The 20,945-nt window shown below is 47.5% G+C and overlaps 3 protein-coding genes across 25 annotated transcripts in view; 1 reads left to right on the plus strand and 2 right to left on the minus strand.

The window, feature by feature from the left end:
- ERC1 (ELKS/RAB6-interacting/CAST family member 1) overlaps positions 1–1,158 on the minus strand; it is a 282,238-nt gene extending 281,080 nt beyond the window's left edge. For 12 of the 14 annotated variants that reach the window (XM_039570271.1, XM_039570277.1, XM_039570270.1 and 9 more), the window contains exon 1: positions 1,073–1,158. The gene's annotated coding sequence lies outside the window, so the exon portion shown is untranslated. Of the gene's footprint in view, positions 1–462; positions 643–880; positions 955–1,072 lie in introns of those variants that run through there. The other 2 variants (XM_039570265.1, XM_010404101.4) reach the window with 2 other exon arrangements.
- Positions 1,159–1,424: 266 nt separating this feature from the next.
- RAD52 (RAD52 homolog, DNA repair protein) lies at positions 1,425–18,180 on the plus strand. 2 transcript variants are annotated; one of them, XM_039570891.1, is made up of 12 exons: positions 1,425–1,508; positions 7,588–7,676; positions 9,032–9,133; positions 9,686–9,779; positions 11,438–11,505; positions 11,744–11,862; positions 11,948–12,023; positions 13,002–13,198; positions 13,409–13,551; positions 14,180–14,260; positions 14,759–15,001; positions 15,243–18,180. In XM_039570891.1, the coding sequence occupies exons 2-12, from the start codon at positions 7,590–7,592 to the stop codon at positions 15,299–15,301; spliced, it is 1,269 nt and encodes a 422-aa protein (XP_039426825.1). In that variant the 5' UTR covers positions 1,425–1,508; positions 7,588–7,589; the 3' UTR covers positions 15,302–18,180. The 2 variants fall into 2 exon arrangements, with proteins under 2 accessions (XP_039426825.1, XP_039426826.1); XM_039570892.1 differs by having other exon boundaries at positions 13,415–13,551.
- The window catches only part of WNK1 (WNK lysine deficient protein kinase 1), a 100,689-nt gene continuing 97,687 nt past the window's right edge, over positions 17,944–20,945 (minus strand). For all 9 annotated transcript variants that reach the window (XM_039570885.1, XM_039570882.1, XM_019288633.3 and 6 more), the window contains one exon: positions 17,944–20,766. In XM_039570885.1, the coding sequence (XP_039426819.1) occupies positions 20,452–20,766 (315 nt within the window). In that variant the 3' untranslated portion in view covers positions 17,944–20,451. The remainder of the gene's footprint in view (positions 20,767–20,945) is intronic.

The raw sequence follows: 20,945 nt of genomic DNA on the forward strand, positions 1-20,945 counted from the left end.
AGCTACAACCACCCCGCACACTTGAGCGTGGCCCCCCAAACGTGCCTGGACAAAATGTAAATCACACACTGTTCTTCAGAACAATTCTATTTTTATCCATTTGCTTTCATTCTCTCGGCTCCTGTACTGCTTCCCACCACTACCAGCCCCTCCATAGGTGCTTCTTTATATCTTCGCATCTCCCAGTCTCCCCCATTTCCACTGGGGCTTCACTTCAAACCATTTCACACCGTACCAGCCAGCACAAACCATAACATGAACTTCCAGGGCGCATGCAACATTCCAGGTAAAATAAATCGTGTGCTTCCTAACTAACCTTCAGCGCTCACACTACAAACGAGACAGATGTGGAAGGGCAGCAATTCCTGACACAGGCTTCAGGATGGCAGCAGACTCAGAAACAAAGCACCGTGTCAGCTGACGCTGGTTCGTAGTAGATGCAATAAAATACATGAAACTGACCATTCAGCGCTCACAGAGGAAACAGAAAAAATCCAACACCGCCGCAAGGTCTGGGCAGAAAGACACCGCTCACCATTCCCGCAGATGAGGTGACTAAGATAACAAAAGCGTGCGCTTCCCAAGGACAGACTGAATGAGGAGGGGCGGAAAAACACGGCCGGGAAGGCGAATGGGCAGAGCAGGAACGACCGCCCGTGCGAGGCACAACCAGACCCCGCCCGGCCGCGAGCAGCGCCCGGCAGGACGCGGGCCCGCGGGGCGATGTTGGCCGCCCCGCCGCGGTCCCCGGGGCCGGACCGGGGCCGCCCCGCCCCGCCCCGGGCAGTGACAGCGTGCGGGGCCCGGCGGAGAGAGGCCCCGGCCGCCCCCTCCCTGCCCCGCGCACCCCCGGGGGAGCCGCCCGCGGGCCCGGACCCACCTGCGCGGCAGCTCCGCGGCCACAGCCCCCGCCGCCGCCGGACGCTGCCCGGCCCCACCGCAGCCCCTGCCCAGCGCGGCGGCTGCTCCCGCAGCTACCGGCGCCCGCAGGCCCCGCCCCGCCCCGGGCTCCCCCAAGCGGACGGCAAGGCGCGTTAACCCGACCCCCCCCGCCCCGAGCGCGGCCCCTCACCTGCCTGTCAGCCCGCGGGGAGGGCACGGGCGGCGGCGGCCGCGCCCGGCGCGCTGGGCTGGGCTGGGCTGGGCTGAGCTGAGCTGAGCTGAGCTGAGCTGAGCTGAGCTGAGCTGAGCTGGGCTGGGCTGGGCTGAGCTGGGCTGGGGCCGGCTCCGCTCGGCTCCGCCGCGCTCCCGCCGCCGCTCCCTCCCGCGCCCCCGGCGCGAGACACGCGCAGGCCCCGCCCCCGCCGCCTCCACGCCCCGCCCACGGGCGCGCGCGCTCGCCGCGCCGGGCTTCCCTCGGCCCTTCCCGCCGCGGGGGGCGTGGCCTGAGGCACCGCCCCCGGAGCTGCGTCACCGCCCGGGCGCGGCCCCAGGGAAGTTTGGCCGCTCTCCGGCGCCGTAGCGGCCGCTCCGGGCGGGAACTGCGAAGGGGCCGCGGGAGGGCTCAGGTACGGCGGGCAGGGCCCGATCCGGGCACCGGGCACCGAACCGGGCACCGGGCACCGAACCGGGCACGAGCTGGGCACCGAGCCCGGCACAAAACCCGGCACAGAACCGGGCCTTCCCCTGCGGACGGCTGCTGAGGGGCCGCGGCCGGCGGGCGAGGGGCACGCGCGGGGCCGGTGTTTCCTGAGGGGGCCTCGGGCAGACGACAAGTGACCCCACCAAGAATTCTTGCAGCCCGATCTTTTGTGGATTCCGGGTGTAAGGAGCCAAAAGCAACACTGAGTTCCTTAGCTCTTACTCCCGTTAGGAGGGGACACTAAAGGGAGAGATTGTGGCAAATGGGATGGATCTGTCAGACTACGCAAGGAATGACACTTACTGACATGTAAATTATCAGCGTTTAAATTAGTATATTGCTGCAATGAATACAGCTTATAATAACGTTATTTCATCATATTCTATATGAGCTATATCGTATATTTTATGTATTATTATATTTTTGCGTCTTATATGTTATAATTACCATTTGTATTATCATTCAGACCTCTGGCACGCTGATATCCACTAAGGTCTCAATAACCCGGACTTCCCTGTCAACTGCAGAAGCACAGAGCCCATTTTAAATTAATTTCTGTAAAATCATATAGTGCATGCTCTACTACTTAAGCCCTTCTGTCAAGCCTAAGGCATCCCCCAAAAAAAGGGATCATTTATATTGCTGTCTAAGAAGGCAGAAGGATGGAAACAGATACAGGCTTGCCCACGCCTCAAGTATTCTGCCAATTTCAAATGTAAATGATTTTCCATTTAACAATAAGCAAGTGTCAACCTGGAGCAAAACAGAGCCTAAGAGCTTTAGGTTTTTCATCCTAACTTAATTAGTGTCAGCTTAATAGGGTCTTGCTGCCAGAAGTGTCATCGGTGCCTGTAACCACCATGGGGTTTGTGCTCCACAGTTTGACAGATCTCTCAGTGCTTGCAGAGTTCAGGCGGTTTCGTTTCCAGGCTGGATTAATTCCTTGCCTGGTAATTGCATTTGGGAAATTGCAGGCTTTCTGCTTACAGTTGGACAGGCTGCTTTTCCCTGTAAGTCCCAAACCATTACTCTTGAGTTAAAAACCCTGCTGTCTTTGCCTTGCAAGGGCTGAAGTGACTTGTACATAAGTGATGTGGTGATAAATCAATCTGACAGGCTTTTAGAAAGAAGTGCCCATGTAAATAATTTATGATATTTCAGTAATATTTCTGCCTGGTCTGGTCTCCAGAACGAGCTCTTTTCTTTTATTCTGCCTGGATGGTTGTGAAACTCCTTGAAGAGCAGATTGTTCACTTTTGGTTTTGGAACTGTGAGATGTTACTGTTTCATACCTGGAAAAAAACTTGTGCCACAGAGTTGTTTCTCTTGTCTTTCAGTTCTACCCCTTGGTCATCGTTTATTGTTATGAGGAATTTTTTTATGATATCATCAAAAAGATTATTTGTGCAGGAGTACCAGTCAATCCCTTTAATGAAATATTTTTTATATGGATTGTGAGTTAATGCAAAGGAATTAAGTAATGTGAGAAATTAAATGGGATTTATATTCCTGGAAAGCAAATGTAGTTCAAACTTAGAATTGTTTGGAGTGACCTTTTTCCTAGGATGCTGTTGGTGCATTTTTAACTAATGAAACTTTTTTGGACCCTTTGGAAGGCAAAAATTGCAGCAGGCAGTGGACTTTAAAACAGCAAACAAAACTACTTAGCAAACGGGTAATTGACACGCACCACTGCTATTAAAGAAAATGTTTGGAGGCATAACCAGCAAAATTTGAAAAATATGCAGGCTAAAACACAGCAAAGCATGTGCTAAACGGAGCAATTTGGACTGGAACTGGATTTGTAATTGCTGGGAAAGCAGGCTCCTAAGCAACTTCCAGTAGTTACACTGATGCTCAGTGAACTTGTGGCAGCTGTATAGAGGCTGTCGTGACAGGAAACAGCATGATGAGTAAGGAGGTGAGTTTCTCACCCCGTGTTCCAAAAATGCAGGAATTGACCAGGCAGGCTTCGTTTCAGATGTCGGATGTATCCAAAAATTCTTGAATAGAAACACACTCCCACAAATGTGCTGTTACTCTTCCAAAAGCGTGTAAAGGTAAGGAAGAGCTTTACCCTGCGTTCGTTAAAATGTTTCAAAAGTGGAACCAGAATTAGTGTTCTCTGCTCAGTGCAGGGAGGATCACGATCCTAGGCCTGCCAAGAGTAAAGCTAGCAGTGAGCAGTGCCTGATAAATCAAAGAGTTCAGTGATGCTTTTGGAGCCCACAGATTCCAGTGTAATGAGTGGGACTGCATGGTGGAGGTGTCCCCCTGACATGACACGTGCTGTAACTGAGCAGAAATTGTCACAGTGGCACTTGTATGCCCTGAAAGCAAATATTCAAACTCCTGCAGGGAGCTCAAACTTCCTATGTTATACCTTTTTTCTCTTGCTACGGAATGTGGCCTGAGTGGGTAAGGGGCATTGATAAGGTCCTGTCAGCATCAGAGGCCAGCTGTAGTCTGCAGTAGACACCCAGTCTCCTGACGTGCCCCTGCATTTCCATGTTTAACCCATCAAACACTGAGTATCTTTTCCTTCTATTGAAGTTAACAGAACATTGCCTCGCTTTTCTCAAGTCATCAAGGTTGCTTACCTAGAGATATCAGAAGGCAAAACTGAACAGTTCTATTGTGTGCAGCTTTTCCACAAGCAATTGCATCATCTCTCTTCCACTCCTTTTAAACTGTGGAGTAGCACGGGCCTGTCTTGATTAGGAACATCTGCCCCATTAAACTTGAAAGAGGTACCTCAGCTCTGTGTTAAACAGCCTTTGCATAATGGGTAAATCAACTTATAAAATAGTTTGGGGTTCCCAGAGGAAAGAAAACTCCACAGAAATATAAAACTTGTAAATTTTTTCTATGTTTTCTTAGAGTAATACAAACCTTAGCTTAAGTATGTGGCATTATCTTTAGTGCTTGCTAAATCACTTGTTGCTACCTGCATAACTGTTTGCTCTTGCTGGGCTCAGTGGAATTGCATTTATTGAGAGAATGTTGAAGATTTTTACTCAGCAAACCAAAGCCTCTCTGTGAAGGAAACTTACCAGATAGAGAGGACAAGGATGAATGAAAAGCCCTCTGGAAGTTCAGAGTCTGTGTTTAAATTCCTGTCTTAGGTTATGGGATGCTCTGATTAATTCCTTGAACAGCCACGTTCTAGCTGAGCATTGCCCAAGCTGTGGTACTTGCACAATGCGTGGTATGCAAACTATTCTGAAGTGATGCAAACTGCCTGCTTCCACCTTACTTGTGAGGAGAGCTGGGAACTGGCACTCCTGCCACAGGATTAGAGCACAGTGCATGGTTCAGAAACCTAGTTTGTCGAGGCAGAGTGGAACTGATAGGAAAAGATGTGATTTAGGAGCAAAATAAATTTTTGGGCGGTAATGGACAGTAGGATAGAAAGGTGTGTGAGGATGTGTTAATTTAGAAAATTAGAAGTTATGTCCATGCAGTCATGGCAGGTGAAGGTGTTGCTGCCACACAGCAGCCCACACTGGTAGATATACTTGAACAGATTAAATTCAGGATTATCTGTTCTGGAAGACTGGTTTATTTCCTGAACAGGAATTTGTGTACACACACATTTTTCTCAGCAGTGCTCAATTCACTACCACCATGCCAATAAATTCCTGCTTGTAGAGTGCTGTTGAAAATTGGTACTTCATATCCAGTTTCCCAAAAGAGAGATTGGTTTTTTCTGATTATGTACACATTTTGAAAGACAAGATCAAAATCTGGTGGTAGTAAAGGCTGTTAAGTTTCTTTACCTGTTCTAGTGTATCAAGGTAATGTTTTGGAGCACAGTGCAGCACCTCTGGTCTTGTGTGCTCTCTTTCTCAGTGACAAGAAAACTTCCTGAGATCATTACCAGCTAAACTCAAGAATTCCCTGTAAATAATAAATAATGGTCCCATTACCACAGAGATGGTGCCTTTAAACTGATAAACTGCCTGTATCATCCTGCATATTCAAATGCATATTTGAGCTTTAATTTTTAGTCTTTCTGGTTTAAAAATAGGGCATTTTTTAGCACTGGTTAATGAGTCAGGCAGCGTCCTACCACAGCCCTGGCCTCAGAGGGTGTCCGAGGCTCTTTGGCACTCCAGTGAATAGTTTATTATCTACTCCAGCATTAATGTTTCATGTGCGTTAAAGCATTGTGGGGAGAGGGCAGGGCAGCGAGGAAACAATGTTGCAGTGATGAAACAATGTTCCAGTGAGGAATAGAAGCGCCTTGCCTTCCCTAGCTCCGGGCTCTGGCACCAGGACAGATTTATAGCTGCATTTGCAGAATTAACTGCTCTCTCTTCCCCAACTCCTACTCTAATAATTTTTGATATCGAAGTTCTGTCGCTCTGAAATGCTCAAACAATTGCTTTGAGACACAGGGCTTGGCTGTGCTGCACTTCCCCAACTGCAGAACCCCCCACATTGCTCCGATGGAGCGTTTGGTTTAAACGAGGCTCACAGCTGAAGGTAGGTAAAGCCTGAAACTAAACTGGCATCCTGTGTCTCCTTCACTCCAACTGGACTCACACATAATTTGAGTACAAACCACTAAATTTAGACAACTAAATTTAGACTGATAATGGTGCACACCATATAAGAGCTTGAGGGACTTTATCCAAAACCAGTATTAAGCAATTTTGCATGGAAATGCCACCCACCTACTTTGCATAAATTGGTCATAGTGTAACGAAGGCAAGTGACATTTCGGTCATTGTTTCTTTCCATGGGCTTATAGTGATTAAGATCTGATTGAGGCAGCTTGGGGGTGTGAGTGGAGGCAACAGTATTGTTCAAATTTCAGTTCCCTTGGCCACACACACTATTTATGTCTCTCTAATTGTCTCCCTCCCCATGCAATGAACTCTTTGCTGAGCAGAGGAAGTAGCCTGCTTAAATCACAAGTGTTTCTCCTGGTAATGTTGCTTTCTATTTGTTCTTTTTCAAAGCCAAATGAATTTACAAATTGCTGCTAACTTCTGATTGAAACATATTCAAGTGTATGAACACTGTACAATTATACAAGTTTGGCACCAAAGATGAGTAATTCTAGCCAACAAAAATTAAGGCGAATTTTAGCTACACTTGGCATAATTGCCAGTGCTCATACTTGCCAAGGAAACAACTGGTATCCTTTTTCTGAAAATTGTTTGGCAAGTCCTCAGTAAACTTCGGAAAAACAACTTATTTTAAAAAGTGCCACACCTGGAATGCATTAGCAAAGCACAGTACTAGCCAGGTGCTGACTGACTGGCAAATCATGCCATCTGCTGAGAATTTTAGGCTTTCTCAAACTGTTCTGACGTCTCCAGGTCTCTTGTATGTGTCTGGATTTGTCCTATATTTGTATTGCCTACAAAAGTCTGAGTGCTGGGCTATTGGTTGTGCTGAGCATTGGTGCAAATACAGTCAAAGATCATCTCTGTGGGTTATTTGAGAGTGCTGCTGCAGCCTGCACAGCTGGGGTCCACAATCTGCCCAGGCCCACTGCTCCAGAGCAGGGTGGAGTGGCCATGCAGTGCTGGGAAGTGGTGGATACTGGCTTGGAAAAGGGTGCCATCTACTGAATTATTGGTACCACTTCTTACAGTTCTGGCAGGTTCTGTGGTTTTCAGCTCTGCACACTTTATGTGGTACCATCATAGCACCAGGCAGGGGGATTACAGTCAAAACAACAATCTAAAATAAAAACTAACAAGTCAGGATATAGCTGAGTAAAGTTTTAGAAAGTTGTCTCTATTTTTTATTAAAGTATTAATGGATATTGAAAGTGTTCCAGGAAGACAGTGCTGAAGAATCCAAAAGAGGGAATTATTTTATTTTTCCTTCCCTAGCATGGTACAGTGCCTTCACATTTACCTAAAAGGAAAAAACCCACCTAGATAATTTTTTTACCAGTATGATATTTAGAATAAGCTTTTTGACATGTCTTCACATGGACTGTCAGTTCTGTTCCCTTCAGCCATTCTATCTCCTCTCCTCTCCAGGGATGCCTGAAAGCCAGGGGAAGGACAGCGAAAGCTACAGCAGCAGCAACGGCTCCAGCGCTGGGGACTCAGTGGCTTCCTTCGGACAGGTCGGTTCCTTTTGCCCCAGAGGGAAATACAAGTTGCATGCTCACACTTCTGGAAATCTGCTCTGCATGTTTATTCCTTTGAAACTTGGGTACAGTAAGGCTGGAATCATGCTACACCCAACTGTACTTAGCATTTTTTCTCTGCAATAGTCTTGACATGCCTCGAATTATAATAAATTGCTCTGGATTCTTCTCAAAAGGTTTTTCAATCTTGTACCTTAAAAGTGGGTCTCATTTTATTCTCTCTTATTCTCAGATGGCCTCAATCATGCTTACACATATTCTCAGTACAGGTTTAGGAAAGCCAACTACTTTGAGCTATTAAAAATAATTTTTAAAAACTGTAAAATAGTTTGCAAAAAAGACAACCATATCTGGACTGAACAGAGCTTTTGGTGGTGAATTCTCTTCTCCATGATAGGCATTTCTGCATAGTTCCTGAATATGGCACAAGCTTGTGCATTGTCCCATTTTCCTTATGCTTTTTGGTTACAGGCTTGCATTCTAGAGTCAGAAAAAGCAAAGTTTTTCCTTTAAGTTTAAATAGAACTAAATACAAATTAGAGCAGTTTGACAGGAGTTGGAATTTATATGGCACACACACACACGAGAAGATTCTGTGTTCTGCTGAATTGTTTGGGCAGCCAGTACATGCATACACAGTATTGATGATTTAAGTGGTGAAACCTCTGTTCTGTCCCACTTCAGGCTATAACAACACGAGCTTTTTAGTTCTCAAATCCTTAAACATACATTTAGGCTTCTCTACATTTTGTAAATTGCATTTCTACTGAGACAAGGCTAATCTTACAAAACTTTAGGCTTCTGGTGATGCCAGTGTTCTCTGATGATACCAGTGATGTTGGAGTTATCCAAAGGACCTTCCCTGCTTGAGGGAAATGGGCTGAACACTCCTGAAGAAATTCCTATTTTGACTGCTTTCCTGAGCTGCTGTCCTCCCTGCCCTGGTGGCATGTGGTAGTGGAGTACAGTTAATCTTCAGTTTTGTTCTTAAATACACTTTTCTTGTTGGTCACAGAGATAGTATATTTTGGTTTTGAGCGGTAAAATAGAAATTTACATGTGTGCTTGTGGCAAGCTTGACTGGGATTATTAATGAAAAATAATTGCTGCAGCTCAATAATTAATGCCTGTATCCATCAAGAGTCAGAGGAAAAAAAAAACCCAGTCTAATGTACGTACGTACCCTGAGGTGTTTCCTTGCCTGCTACATCCCAATTCCAAAAAATGGATCATGCACATCTTGGAGGGACTGGGATAAAGAAGTGCTCTTAGGAGAAGAGGGGAAGCTAAAACAGGGAGAGTAAGATGTGTGTTCCCTTGTTCTTGTCAAGTATCAGTACACAGCCAGCGAGTACCGAGCTATCCAGCATGCTCTGCGGCAGAGGCTGGGCCCAGACTACATCAGCAGCCGGCAGGCGGGAGGAGGACAAAAGGTAGGAACAAACATCATGTTTCAACTCAGCTCTTCCCAGGAAAACTAGGGTTTAGAAAGTTACAGTATTCCTTTTTTTTTTTGAAGTTAATTTCCCTCTAGTAGTTTAACATGCAGATATGAATGCATGGCGTAAATTCTGGCTTTTACTGAGCCACAGATTCCTTTTACACTTAAAAAGAGACTTAATTTTTCAGTGCTTCCTTTACAAAGGACTAGTTACCTACTTGTGCAACACTGAGATGTTTTTCCAATTTTTTCCCCAGAACTGGACTATATAACAGTGGCTGCATTTACCATCTTTAGTGCCCACTCTCTTCTGTTGATTAAGTCGTATTTGTTGTTTTATTAATCCCCACCACATTTGCTGGAAGAGAGTGCACCTCAAGCTGTACCATCAGCCTTTTATTTACATTATCTGAACCTTGAACTTAGCTGGGTTTCCTCAGTGTAAGGTGGTATGTGTAATCTGTTGAAAATAAAGTGTGTAGAGACGTGTGCACAAGGCTATGTATTTATGTATATATTTATATGTACATGCTCTTCTTTTCAGGTCTGTTACATTGAGGGTCACAAGGTCATCAGTCTGGCCAATGAGATGTTTGGCTTCAATGGCTGGGCTCATTCAGTCACTCAGCAGAATGTTGGTAAGGATCTCTTGGGGGCAAAGAAGTCTTTGCTCCCTCCTGTTTCACTGTGAAGGAAAAGTCTCTCAGATAGAGGCCAGGGTATCCATCACAGAACATGCTGAGTTGGAAGGGACCCACAAGGATCACCAAATCCAGCTCCTGGCCCTGCACAGCACCATCCCCAGGAGCCACACCCTGTGCCTGGAGCGTTGTCCAAACGCTTCCTGAGCTCCGCCAGGCTGGTGCTGTGCCCAGTGCCCAGCCACCCTCGGGGGGAAAAACCTTCTCATGAGACCCAACCTAAACCTCCCCTGGCACAGCTTCGGGCCATTCCCTCAGGTCCTGTCCCTGGTCACTGCAGAGAGGAGACCAGTGCCTGCCCCTCCTCTTCCCCTCTCAGGGAAGCTGTAGCTGCAATGAGGTCTCCCCTCAGTTTTCTCCAGGCTGATCAGACCAAGTGCCCTCAGCTGCTACAACTTCATCACTTCAAAGCACCTGGGCAGAGGCATGTGCAATTTCCAGGTGTCTTGACAGTTAGTAAAAACGAGAGAACTCAAATAATAATGGAGCTTCTCTTTTCATTTTTGATCTGTCATAGTCATTATTCTGCGTGTGTTTATGATTATTCTTGAGCTATTCTAATCAAGTCTCTGATCTCTATGGGTACACTCAGTCAAGAGTAATTACAATTAAACTATTTAACACTTGGCAGTCCCGAGCCAGCTTTCATGTTCACCTGTATTTTTAGACTGTAACCAGTTCCTATTCTCAGTTAATATTCCCCTAATCTTTAGGGACCCATCTTTTCTGCAGATTTCTCTTCTAGCTAATACCTAGTACAGAGGTTTTTACAACAGAAAATTTTTGAAAAATTTTTCAACTATAATATGGTGTTCAGGTGATCTTAAAGCTTCAGCCTCTTCTATGTTGATAGCTGAAATAGTACACAGAGAAGTGTTGTCCTTGTTTGCAGATCTGCTGTGCTTATGCTGAAGGCTGGTTGTTGAAGTAGGTCAAAGCAGCTGCTTAAATTACCTTCTTCCTTCTCCCCCACCTTCAGAAATCTTTTCTTAACTCAGGCTGGTAGATTCTAGAAATAGAACAACTTACTTCATTGCTTTCCATCTATTCTGCACCACAGTTTTCTTTCCCCCTTTTCAGTCAAGAAAAGACTGACATCCTTCAAACTTCTACCTTTTTCAGATAATGCCATAACAAGTCATTCCTTAGAAATTCAGAGTGAGAGGATTCTGTTTTAAATTCCTGGGTAGAAAAAGGGCTTGCACCTTCAGCAGGTTTACAAAACAATTAGACAAATAGATCAGATGAGTACAGAAGAACTCTTGGACCCCAGAGTAGAGTTACTTGATGCCAAATTTCATTTCAGACACGTGACATGTTTCTATTAGACCTGCAAGACTGCTACCTGGAGTGCTCTGTGTGTATTATGTAGCATTGCTTTTGGTGTGAAGTAAGGTACTTCAGAGATTCTGAACTGAGAGTTGCATTGCAGCCTGCTCAGCTCTTCAGGCATTCTGTCCTGGATAAAACCTTGTGCAGATTATTTGCAAACTGCAGACTTCTAGTAGATCATAGGAAAGAAATTACTTTCATAGACAACAGTTTCTTTTCCACTATTGTTTTTATAAATTAACACTTAAAATATCTCCTCCCAGACTTTGTTGACCTCAACAATGGCAGGTTCTACGTGGGTGTCTGTGCTTTTGTGAAGGTTCAGCTTAAGGTAAGTGGGTTTTTTTATTTGCTCTGACTGTAGTTGAGCAACTGCCTGAAGCTGTGAAATGAAAGTCCTTGCACGGGTCAGAGCACAGTCCTCGGGTACTGCACCGCATTCGGGAACCTGCTGGTGTCCTAAATGTTGACCTTGCTGTGCAACAAACAGCTAAGAGCAGGTAGCCAGGCTTGGGAAGGCACAGCACCTGCATGTATAAAATTCCCTTGTATTTAAAATTGTACTGCAGGATGGGTCATACCATGAAGATGTGGGATATGGAGTCAGTGAAGGCCTGAAGTCCAAGGCCTTATCCTTGGAAAAGGCAAGAAAGGAGGCAGTAACAGATGGACTGAAGAGGGCACTCAAGTGAGTGAAGATCAGCACTTGTACATATTCAGAAGTTATGTGGGAATGAAGGGTTTCAGTCACAGTGAGCCCTCTTGTTTCTCAGGTGCTTTGGGAATGCTCTTGGGAACTGCATCCTGGACAAGGACTACCTGCGAGCCGTGAACAAGCTTCCCCGGCAGGTGCGGTACGGGGGCTGTCAGCGGGGCTGCAGGGCACCCACTGCCCCTGCTCCTTCAGTTGCAGGGTTATCAATGGTGCTGTCAGTGCACCTCATTCCTGAGGGTTACCAGCTCTGGCACCAGCAGCCTTCGTAACAACCAGCTCACGCACACAGAGCAGAACGTTCCGAAGTGGTGCCTCAGTAACCAGCATGGATCCTGCCAGCTCCTGCTGTGCACCAGCTGGGGGCAGGAGGCTGCTAGGCAGTGACCTGCCTTGTGGAGTGAGGGAAAAGGAAGCCTCCTGCAACTGCTGGTCCGTGGACTTTCATAGTAAAGCTGCCTTCAATCTCACTAAGACTTGCCAAACTCTGCTAGAGGCCTAGAGCTGCAAGGCAGTCCTGTCAAACATGTAGGAGCAGATCCAAGGTGACACCTCTCTCCAGGTAAAGATGGCCCAGATCTCTGGTTTGCCAGGGTCGTTGTCTGTTAGAGGCATTGCCACAAACTTCTAAAGGGACAGAGCCAAAACATCCCATCTTTAATATACAGGAATGGTGTACCTTCCTCAGAACTCAGTAAAGGTTGGCCTTGCCCTTTAGCACAAGCAGGAGAATGGACTGGTAGAGTTTACTGTTAGTTACAGACTCAGCAACAGCCTTGTGGGGCTGTGAGAAGCTGTAAAACCCTCCATGGATTGATCACCAGCACCTGTTCTCGTTTGCAGAGCAGCAAGGGGAGAGCTCACCATCTGGCCTGAAGCACTGAACAATTAAACCAATACACAGTCACAGGAATTCAATGATTAACTGACTGAATTTCTGGGTACTGAGAAAAGAGCATTTCAGGTTTCTAACTTAGTGCTCGACTTAGCACAAGCAAAATAATTTTTAATTATTTAATTAGTATGTTCAATAATAATTTTAATTAATTATTTAATTAGTAATGTTGATTGATGATGGCAATTTCTGAACATTCTGGTTTTCCTCCTTTTACCAGGTACCCCCTGAGTTAGACTTGGTCAAAGCTAAAATACAGGACTATGAGCCTGAAATAGAGAAAGCAAGATACAGCAGCTATGTGGAAAGGCAGAACGCAGCAGGGAGACAGCACTGTGAGGTGACACCTGGCTGTAACCCTGGCCAGACAGAGGCTGCTCTAGTGACAGCAGATCAGAAACAGCCCAACGCTCCCAGGTGAGACTGCTGTTATCAATTTATTTTTTAATAAATATTAGTATGTATTAGAAGTTACTGGCCCTTTTAAAACATGTGGACAGCTCAATTCCAAAGATGCCATAACGCACTAGCTCAGTGGATTTTCTTTACTGTTATTTCTTAATGAATTTTTTCTTCACAAAGTGTAATTGCTGAGGCCCTGTTTAACTTTGTGTTTACTGGGGGGAGGGACAGAAGCACAGACTCCCTGGCCACGGAGTGTGATGCCACTTACCAGAGGAAACTGCGACAGAAGCAGCTGCAGCAGCAGTTCCGGGAGCAGATGGAGAAAAAGCAGCAGGTCCCAGGAGTTACTCCCAGCAGCAAACAGGGTGAGAGGTGGCATTAAAAACTGGCGCTTTCCATGAGAGCTGCTGGCAGGCACAGGTTAGCCACAGTACAGGAGCCTGGCCAGCTTTGTGTGCTGCTGTTCTGTGCCATCAACACACCTTTGAGGCCAAAGGAAGGAGCATTATCATATTTCCCCCGTCTGTTCCAAGAGTGTCAGGAATGTCAGCTCTAAACCGGCATCATTAAATCTGCAGCTTTCCAGCCACCCTAAAGCAGCTGTTGTCAGCACCATTAACCTGCTGCATCCAAGCTGAGGCCGCAGCACTTGGCTGTGGTAGCTGCAGGCAAATACACATTGCCTGAGCTACTGCTACATTGCCCTTTACTACTCATGGGGAGGTCTGGAAGCCACGTGGTAGCAGGAACGTGAAGACTGGGGAGACAGGAAAAAAAAAAACCGTGTTAAAGTAGCACAGTTGTTTGTCAGACATCAGGTGCAGAGCCTTGCTGTCCCACATCCTGCTTCCAAGTCTTAAGCAGCTCTAGGAGAAAAGAGGGTACCCGGTGGCAGTGCTGGGTGTCATTTCAGACTCGTGCTCTGCTAAGAAGGAGGCAAAGGGTTTTTCTGTATTTCTGGTATTAATCTCTTCTTGTGTTGCCTCCTTGCAGCAACATGCGACCCTCCTGTCAAGCACAGCACTCCACCAGAAGTACAGCAGGAGCTGGCACTAGAAGAGGAGCTCTTTGCAGGTCAGCCAAAGAGTGATGAGTAATTAAGTGTTAAATCATTAGCATTTAAACCAGCTTAATTCAGAATACAGTGTAAAGGCAAAAGCTGTGAAGGATTGGAATAACAGAAGTGTGATTCTGACTTTAACAATACAAACTCTGCTTGAGTGTCAGGGAGATGATGTCCATCACTGTGGGGGGTTTCACACTTAGGCTCTTCAGCAGAGTTGTTACACCTATTGATAAACCCTTTTCCTGAGATGACACTGCACAAAACAGAACTTGGGGGGGATTTGGGGTGTATCTTTCCTCAATACAGCCGTGGCTGTTAGGGTCACACACCGTGGTGCCTGGACATTGCTGAAGTCCAGAGCACAAGGGGCAGGACCCTGCTGCACACTGACATAAGAGATGCTTTACAGATTAAATTTTATAGTGGTCACTGCCTGTAGGAAAATAATGTGCTGGTCTTGGAGCTACTGCCATTCCTGTCATGGATCCCCTTCTCATTCCTTCCAGATGATCCTGAACTTTGGGACATTTCCTTGGAGGGCACTGACCTAAAGGTAACAGGTGCCAAAATGTCAGAGCCCTCACCAGCTGCACACCAGGCACCTGAGACACCCCGTGGCCATCACCAGCTGGGCACTCGCAGCAGGACACCCCACAGGGTGAACCAGCACAAAGCTTCTGCCAGGCTTGCACAGCTGCAGCCCCCTGCTGCAGCCAGCAGCACCAGCTGTGCCAACCAGCACACCCCAGGTATGTGCTGCCACAAGTGAGGGGTCTGGCTTCACAGGGGCTCTTGGTACGTTGGGAGAGTCCAGTGGGAGAAGCATTCCTTTATTTTCGACCTGGCTGCAGATGCTGTGACAGGGGGCTTGGAAAACTGTCTGCTTTTTTCCATCCTACTGTCCTATCAAGGAAGAGTTAGAAAAAGAATTGAGGAACACATTTAGAAGCAAAAAAAAAATCCATTTCTTCCTTTCTCCCTGTTTGGCAGGGTGCAGCCCCCTCAGGAGAAGTCAGAGCTTGAAGAAAAGGAGGTTGGAACCTACATGAGGCACCCGGTGGGATCTGTGCCTCTGTCTGGGATTACATCACGAGACTGCAGTGGCTTCCCATATTGTGTCAGATGGACCCTGCTGTATATTATGGTGAAGCAACTGAGAAGAGTTTCATACAATCAGCAAGAACTTCATATACTCTTAGGTTATTATGTATTTCAGATGCCTTTTTCTATAACCACACAATTATTTGTGCTTCTGCAGCACGAGACTTGTGGCCATTTTACAAGGGATATTACCTGTAAAGTGCCTGAAGCAGGCATGAACAGGGTGAATTGTTAAAAATGAGATGCAATTCATAGCTTTTCTCTCTCCCTCAGTGCTGCGTTCCAGCACAGAGGGGAGCAGGTGGGCTGTGGCCAGAGGATGGAAGGTGCAGTCCGGGGGTGGCACAGGCGGTGTCTGAGGTGCAGCCCCGCCCTGTGCCCTGTGGCTGCATGGCCGGGGCACAGCCCCTCTCTCCTCCCGAGCCTTTCCCCGCCGTCCCGAGCAGCCGCAGCGCCTCCAGCCGTGCCTGTGCCTCCGGGCAGGAGCGCGCCGGGACCGCCGCCAGCGCCGCACACGGCAGCCCCGTGCTTGCTCCGATCCTTTGGATCATGAATGGGAGCCGCACTGCTGTTTTTAAATAAGCTTTCAACCCTTTCCAATACAGAAATAAACATGAATTTGAAACACAAAGCCCGCTGGAAGCTGTTCGTGCCTCTGCCCTTCCAACCCTTCCACCTCGTTCCCTTCAAAGGAGGCAACACGTTCTAAAGCTAAAGGGGCACCACTGCACCTGCACAGCCTCCTTGGCTTTAGGACGGGCAAACAGAGAACCTCACAGGGGTGCAAAGGTTACAGCAAAGCCAACAGCTCGTCCGTCTAGCTAGCAGGCCAAAGGAAGAATTTTTAATCAGTATTGGAAGAATACTCCTTTATCCATTTCGAGCAGGTCCGTGCAGGAAAGGGAGGAGTTCTGCTGGGCTGAGCGGCCCTGTTCCTGTGCAGTTCAGCTGCAGTTCCCCGCAGCACCACGGCAGGGCTCAGGCCAGCGGCCCGTGCTGGCAGCGCTGCTCCTGGCAATTCACCGGCCCAGGCATCCGTGGAGGGAGCCTGCTACTGTAGTGCTGGAGGCAGGAGAATGATGCCACATGACTGAAAGTTAGAGCTGGACCAGGAGCATTTACACAATTCTGGGATTAGTCCAACCCTGAAATCAATGTCAGGCTTCAAACGGGACCTTATTCCCATGCTTTGCCTCACTGCTCTGTCTAAATGTAAATACATTTGGAATATTCAGCATTTATTTCTCTTCCTCCTACTTTGCCTTCATCACTTAACCAGTCCTTTTCCCTTAAAAGATCCTTTACGATCCACTTACCTCCTGAACAGGACAAAGAACAGGGATTGACTTCAGCATGGAAAGACAGGACAAGCCATAATTAACGGTGATAGATTACATCTAGAAAACAGTTCCACATTTCACCGTAGTTGTTTCTGGCCAATTCAGTGTTGCCTTCAGAACAGCTCAGGGAAGAAGCACATTCCACATGTTTGAGTCATGCCCTCGCTGTTGAAACCATATACCTGCTAGGAAGGGAACGTGCAGACCTTCAGAATTACTGGATTCAAAGCTGCTCCAAACTTTTACAATGAAAAAAATGTGAAAGTCTGAAACAAAAATGTAACAGTCTCAGCGTCCTTGGCTCTGGAAACAATGCAAATAGAGCTGTGCCTCCTCTAACAAAGTCACTGCACTGAGCCTCTCGGGATTGGCCCCTTTGAAAAGGACAGGAAAACTTACACTTGGAGCTTTTTTTTCCCCCTTCGAAGCTTGCGCAGCATGACTCATAACAGAAGCTGTTCTTAAAATGGAAAGAAATGCAGCAGCAGTTAGTGTTTAGAAATACCAAATTCCTGCAAGTCTGCAGCTGAGAATGACGCTGTGAAGTTCTTCCACTCCAGTTGCTCATGGGAGGACTGAATTCCTGTTTGTGAGGTCGCCAAGGAGCCCCTTCCCCGCAGGTGGCACGTCCCTGCTCCCATGCGCCCCAGAGCAGAGGGCAGGGGAGGCGGCGCAGAAGAGCCGGGAAGGGCCCTTCAGGGGCCGCTGCTCTCGCCGCAGTGCCCACAGCAAGCGCAGGAGCCCAGGGGCCCTCGCTCCGCCTCTCCTTCCTCAGGGACTGCGCCGAGGTCTTGTCCGCCACAGCAGAGCGCACCTGGCAACGTTGTAGCAGTCCCAGCCATAAAAGCAGCGACAGCTGATCCCTTATCCTCCCTCAGGCCACTCCCCTCCTCAAGGGCCATTTAGGAATTATTCTTCGGAGAACTTCGTTTCAGAGTATCCTGTTAAAGGCCAAAGGCTCTGACTGGTCGCTGCTTTTGAGAAGTTAAGGGTCTCGTTAAATTGGCTTTCTTGTATGTCCTGTGACAAACTGGTAAATTGGGTAAGAGTTAACATCACTGCAGGAGGAGGACAGAGGGGCTGGAACTGGCTGTTCCACAAGAAAACCCACAGCTCAACCAAAGCAGGTTTGGTTTATTTGAATGGCTTCATTCAATATTCTGCAAAGGAACAAACTGCAGCCTGGGGTGCAGTCATACAAGAAGGGTTCAGTGCAAAACATACAACTAACTACAGCCAGGGAAGCCCCAAAGTTTCAATTAATTTTATTTTTTTTTATTTTTATTTTTTACAGTGTACATTGTTAAATAATGTAAAGAAAACGCTTGTAATTCAGAAACAGATTTTATGTGGAAAAAGATACTCAAAGTGTAATATTAAACAAAATAATTTAACAGTTCAGTAGCATTAGTTTATTCCTCTAGACTTCAGTTATTCATCCACAGGAGGAGAGGGGGGGAGAAAAAAAAAATCAATGGTAAATAAAACCAGTTCTTGCATAACATTAAGTGAAAAAACGACCTCAAACTTATTAGATCAAATTTAAATAACCACGTGCTGCATCCAGCTGACCAGTTCCTCTGCGAATATTCCCCTTGTCTCACTACTGCCTCGGGTCTGTCCCCGCTCCTGTTGCCCCTGGGCGTGCTCAAGAGCCTCCCCTGCAGCCATCCTTGCAGACAGGTTCCCACCTGGCCTCAGCCCCGGGCCCGCTGCTCGCCTGCCCCTCCCCTGCCGCTGTCCCACAGAACCACCCCTGGCCTCGGCCCGGAGCCGCCTCCAACGAGCTCCTGCCCTCGGCCGCTCCTCTCCAGCCTGGGCCTGCCCTGCTGCCAGAACTGCTGCAAAACAAGTGACAGGAATGGAAAGCATCTCGCACGTTTCTCCGTGAAAGTGAAAGAGTGAGAACATCTGCAGACACGGAAACTCCCTATTAAGGCCCCAGCAGGGAACAGCGCTCCGAGATAAAAACCAACGTGGGCAAGTAACATCCCTGTGATGCACCAGCTTCCAGGCACCGGTGAGCTGCTCCCAAGCACCAGCAAGCTGCACTCTCACCCTTCTCAGCTTTTTGCAGCACTACACAAATACTGGCTGGTATTATTTTGACTTTGAAGAGGAAACCAGTATTTCCTGAATACAAAAAGGGAGAATGACCAAAGCAGAAGATACAGTACAGGTACTAAGAGGTGACAAGTGACAGATAGTGACAGTCCTGGTACCAGCTTGAAATTTGTTAAGAGTGAACAAAATTGTAAATCCTCCAAGTAAGACAGAGGAAACTTCTTGATGCCGGCTGTTTCAAGTACATCCATTGCCGGCAATGGACGTTGCACCAGGACAGTCTGTTCCTGGCTTAAATGAATTTTACCAAAAAAAAGGTAAGAAAAGCAATCCCAGCAGACAAGCCCATGCCAACGAGCAATGGCACCTCTCCCTCAAGTCACATCCTGACCAAACATCTTTACCACTTCGCAGGTGGAGTCAAACTGCATCTTTAGTTGGGCCTTTCCCAAAGACACACGTTCTCCCCATCCTCTCTCCGTTTCTGATCCAGCCCTCCTGCCTCCACAGCCAATATTGGTTAAGTCTCATTTTAGCCTCACCTGCACCCCTCTGTCCCACCCCACCTGGCCCCTGTCACCCCACACCTTCAGCTCTGCCCACCTGGACAAGTTTCCCCCACACACAGAACGCTGCTCCGACCGTGGCCTCGGTGACTTCCCCTCCACACTCCTACTCCAAACAGGAGCCCGGGATGTCCCAGGCACTGGGCACAAGCATCCTGCCTTCAACTTGCCCTCTGTCCACCTGGGCTTTGCTGGGAAGACAATGCTAAACTGCAGAAGCAAGAGAAGTCCAAGGCACTAAAATATCCAGCAAGCATACTGGGAGAACAGACAAGTATTCAAGTACATTAATTTATACAATTTTACATTCACATTTATTTATCTAATACAATGAAAATACAAAGGAAAAAGTTAAAGTGTCTCCAATAAGTATAAGGATATAGCTAGCTTTTTTTCCCATTTTTTCTTTTTAACTTTTTTAACCCTCTATATTCCACTCATTTTTAAACTACTGTTGTCCAACAACATTTATATATCACAGTGTTTCCACATCAAAACTGATGGTAAGTACATGTCCGCAGGGAACTTTTAAAATTTTTTTTAACAATTTAAATTGCTCTAATGCTGCAGTCAAAGCTGTTAATATCTTACTTAAAGCAGTAATGACCTATCAAGCACGGGCTGCATCGCAAGTCCATTCATGTGCCCCATCGTTTCAGAGCCAGATACGATTGAGTGGGGAGAGGGAGAGGAGGGGGATTTGGACAGCTTTCTTCCTGATCTTGGTTCTTCAGGAAGAGGCAGGAAGCGTGCTAAAGCCTCATGCTGGGGGGTTCAGCTCTCCCACCTCCACACGTGTGGATTCAGCCTCAACCCAGAGAAAAATTTTACAGCAAGACTGCATGAACTGACCCCACGGCTCCTCTTCACAGCTCTTGTGCCACGCAAGAGCAGCCCCCCTCGGTGAAAAGCACTGTCCCATCACAAGGATGCTGATCATCCTCCTCCCCCTTCCGAGTGTGTGGGGAAACTCCCGCTACAGAGAGTTGACAGCAATGGTTGGAAAAGATAAATTCATTCCCAGTCTGGCAAGCTACCAGTTCATTGCAGCACTAGTAGTTGATAAGGGCCCCATCTCCCTCCCCATGTCCTGTCCCGAGGTGTAGCCAGCAGGGTCTCCGAGCACGGCTAAGTGGTCCGCAGGTTGGAGCCTGGAGGGTTGCTGACAGACTTTTGCAAATTGCTGATGTTGAAGCTTTGCAAAGATGTGGCACCCACGGGCTGGAACTGGCCGAGCTGTGGCTGTGCTGGCCCCCCGGCCCCGCTCCAGGGCGGGGGGAAGGACGCTGCGGGGTAACCGTACTGCTGCGGGGGGCACATGGCCTTGCTGAAGGGACCTAAAGAGGTAGCTGATGCTGCAGGGATGGGCGTAGCACCCAGGGAAGATGTCATAGAGATACAGAGCTGACCTGGTGCCGAGAATTTTCTTGCCATTCCAGGGCCCTGAAAGATAATCCAACCACCGAGAGCAGTTACACAACTGTGCTCTAAAAGCCACCAGTCCACCCCTTGGTCCACAATCCGCTCCCAGCGGGTATTTACAAGGACATGCCACGGCCCTCCCCTTTATTTCTCCCCTTCTGTTCCAGAGCAGGCAATACCTCCTCCCCAGGAAGAGCCAG

The sequence above is a fragment of the Corvus cornix genome, chromosome 1A (assembly GCF_000738735.6).
Source record: "Corvus cornix cornix isolate S_Up_H32 chromosome 1A, ASM73873v5, whole genome shotgun sequence".
Taxonomy (NCBI): Eukaryota; Metazoa; Chordata; class Aves; order Passeriformes; family Corvidae; genus Corvus; species Corvus cornix.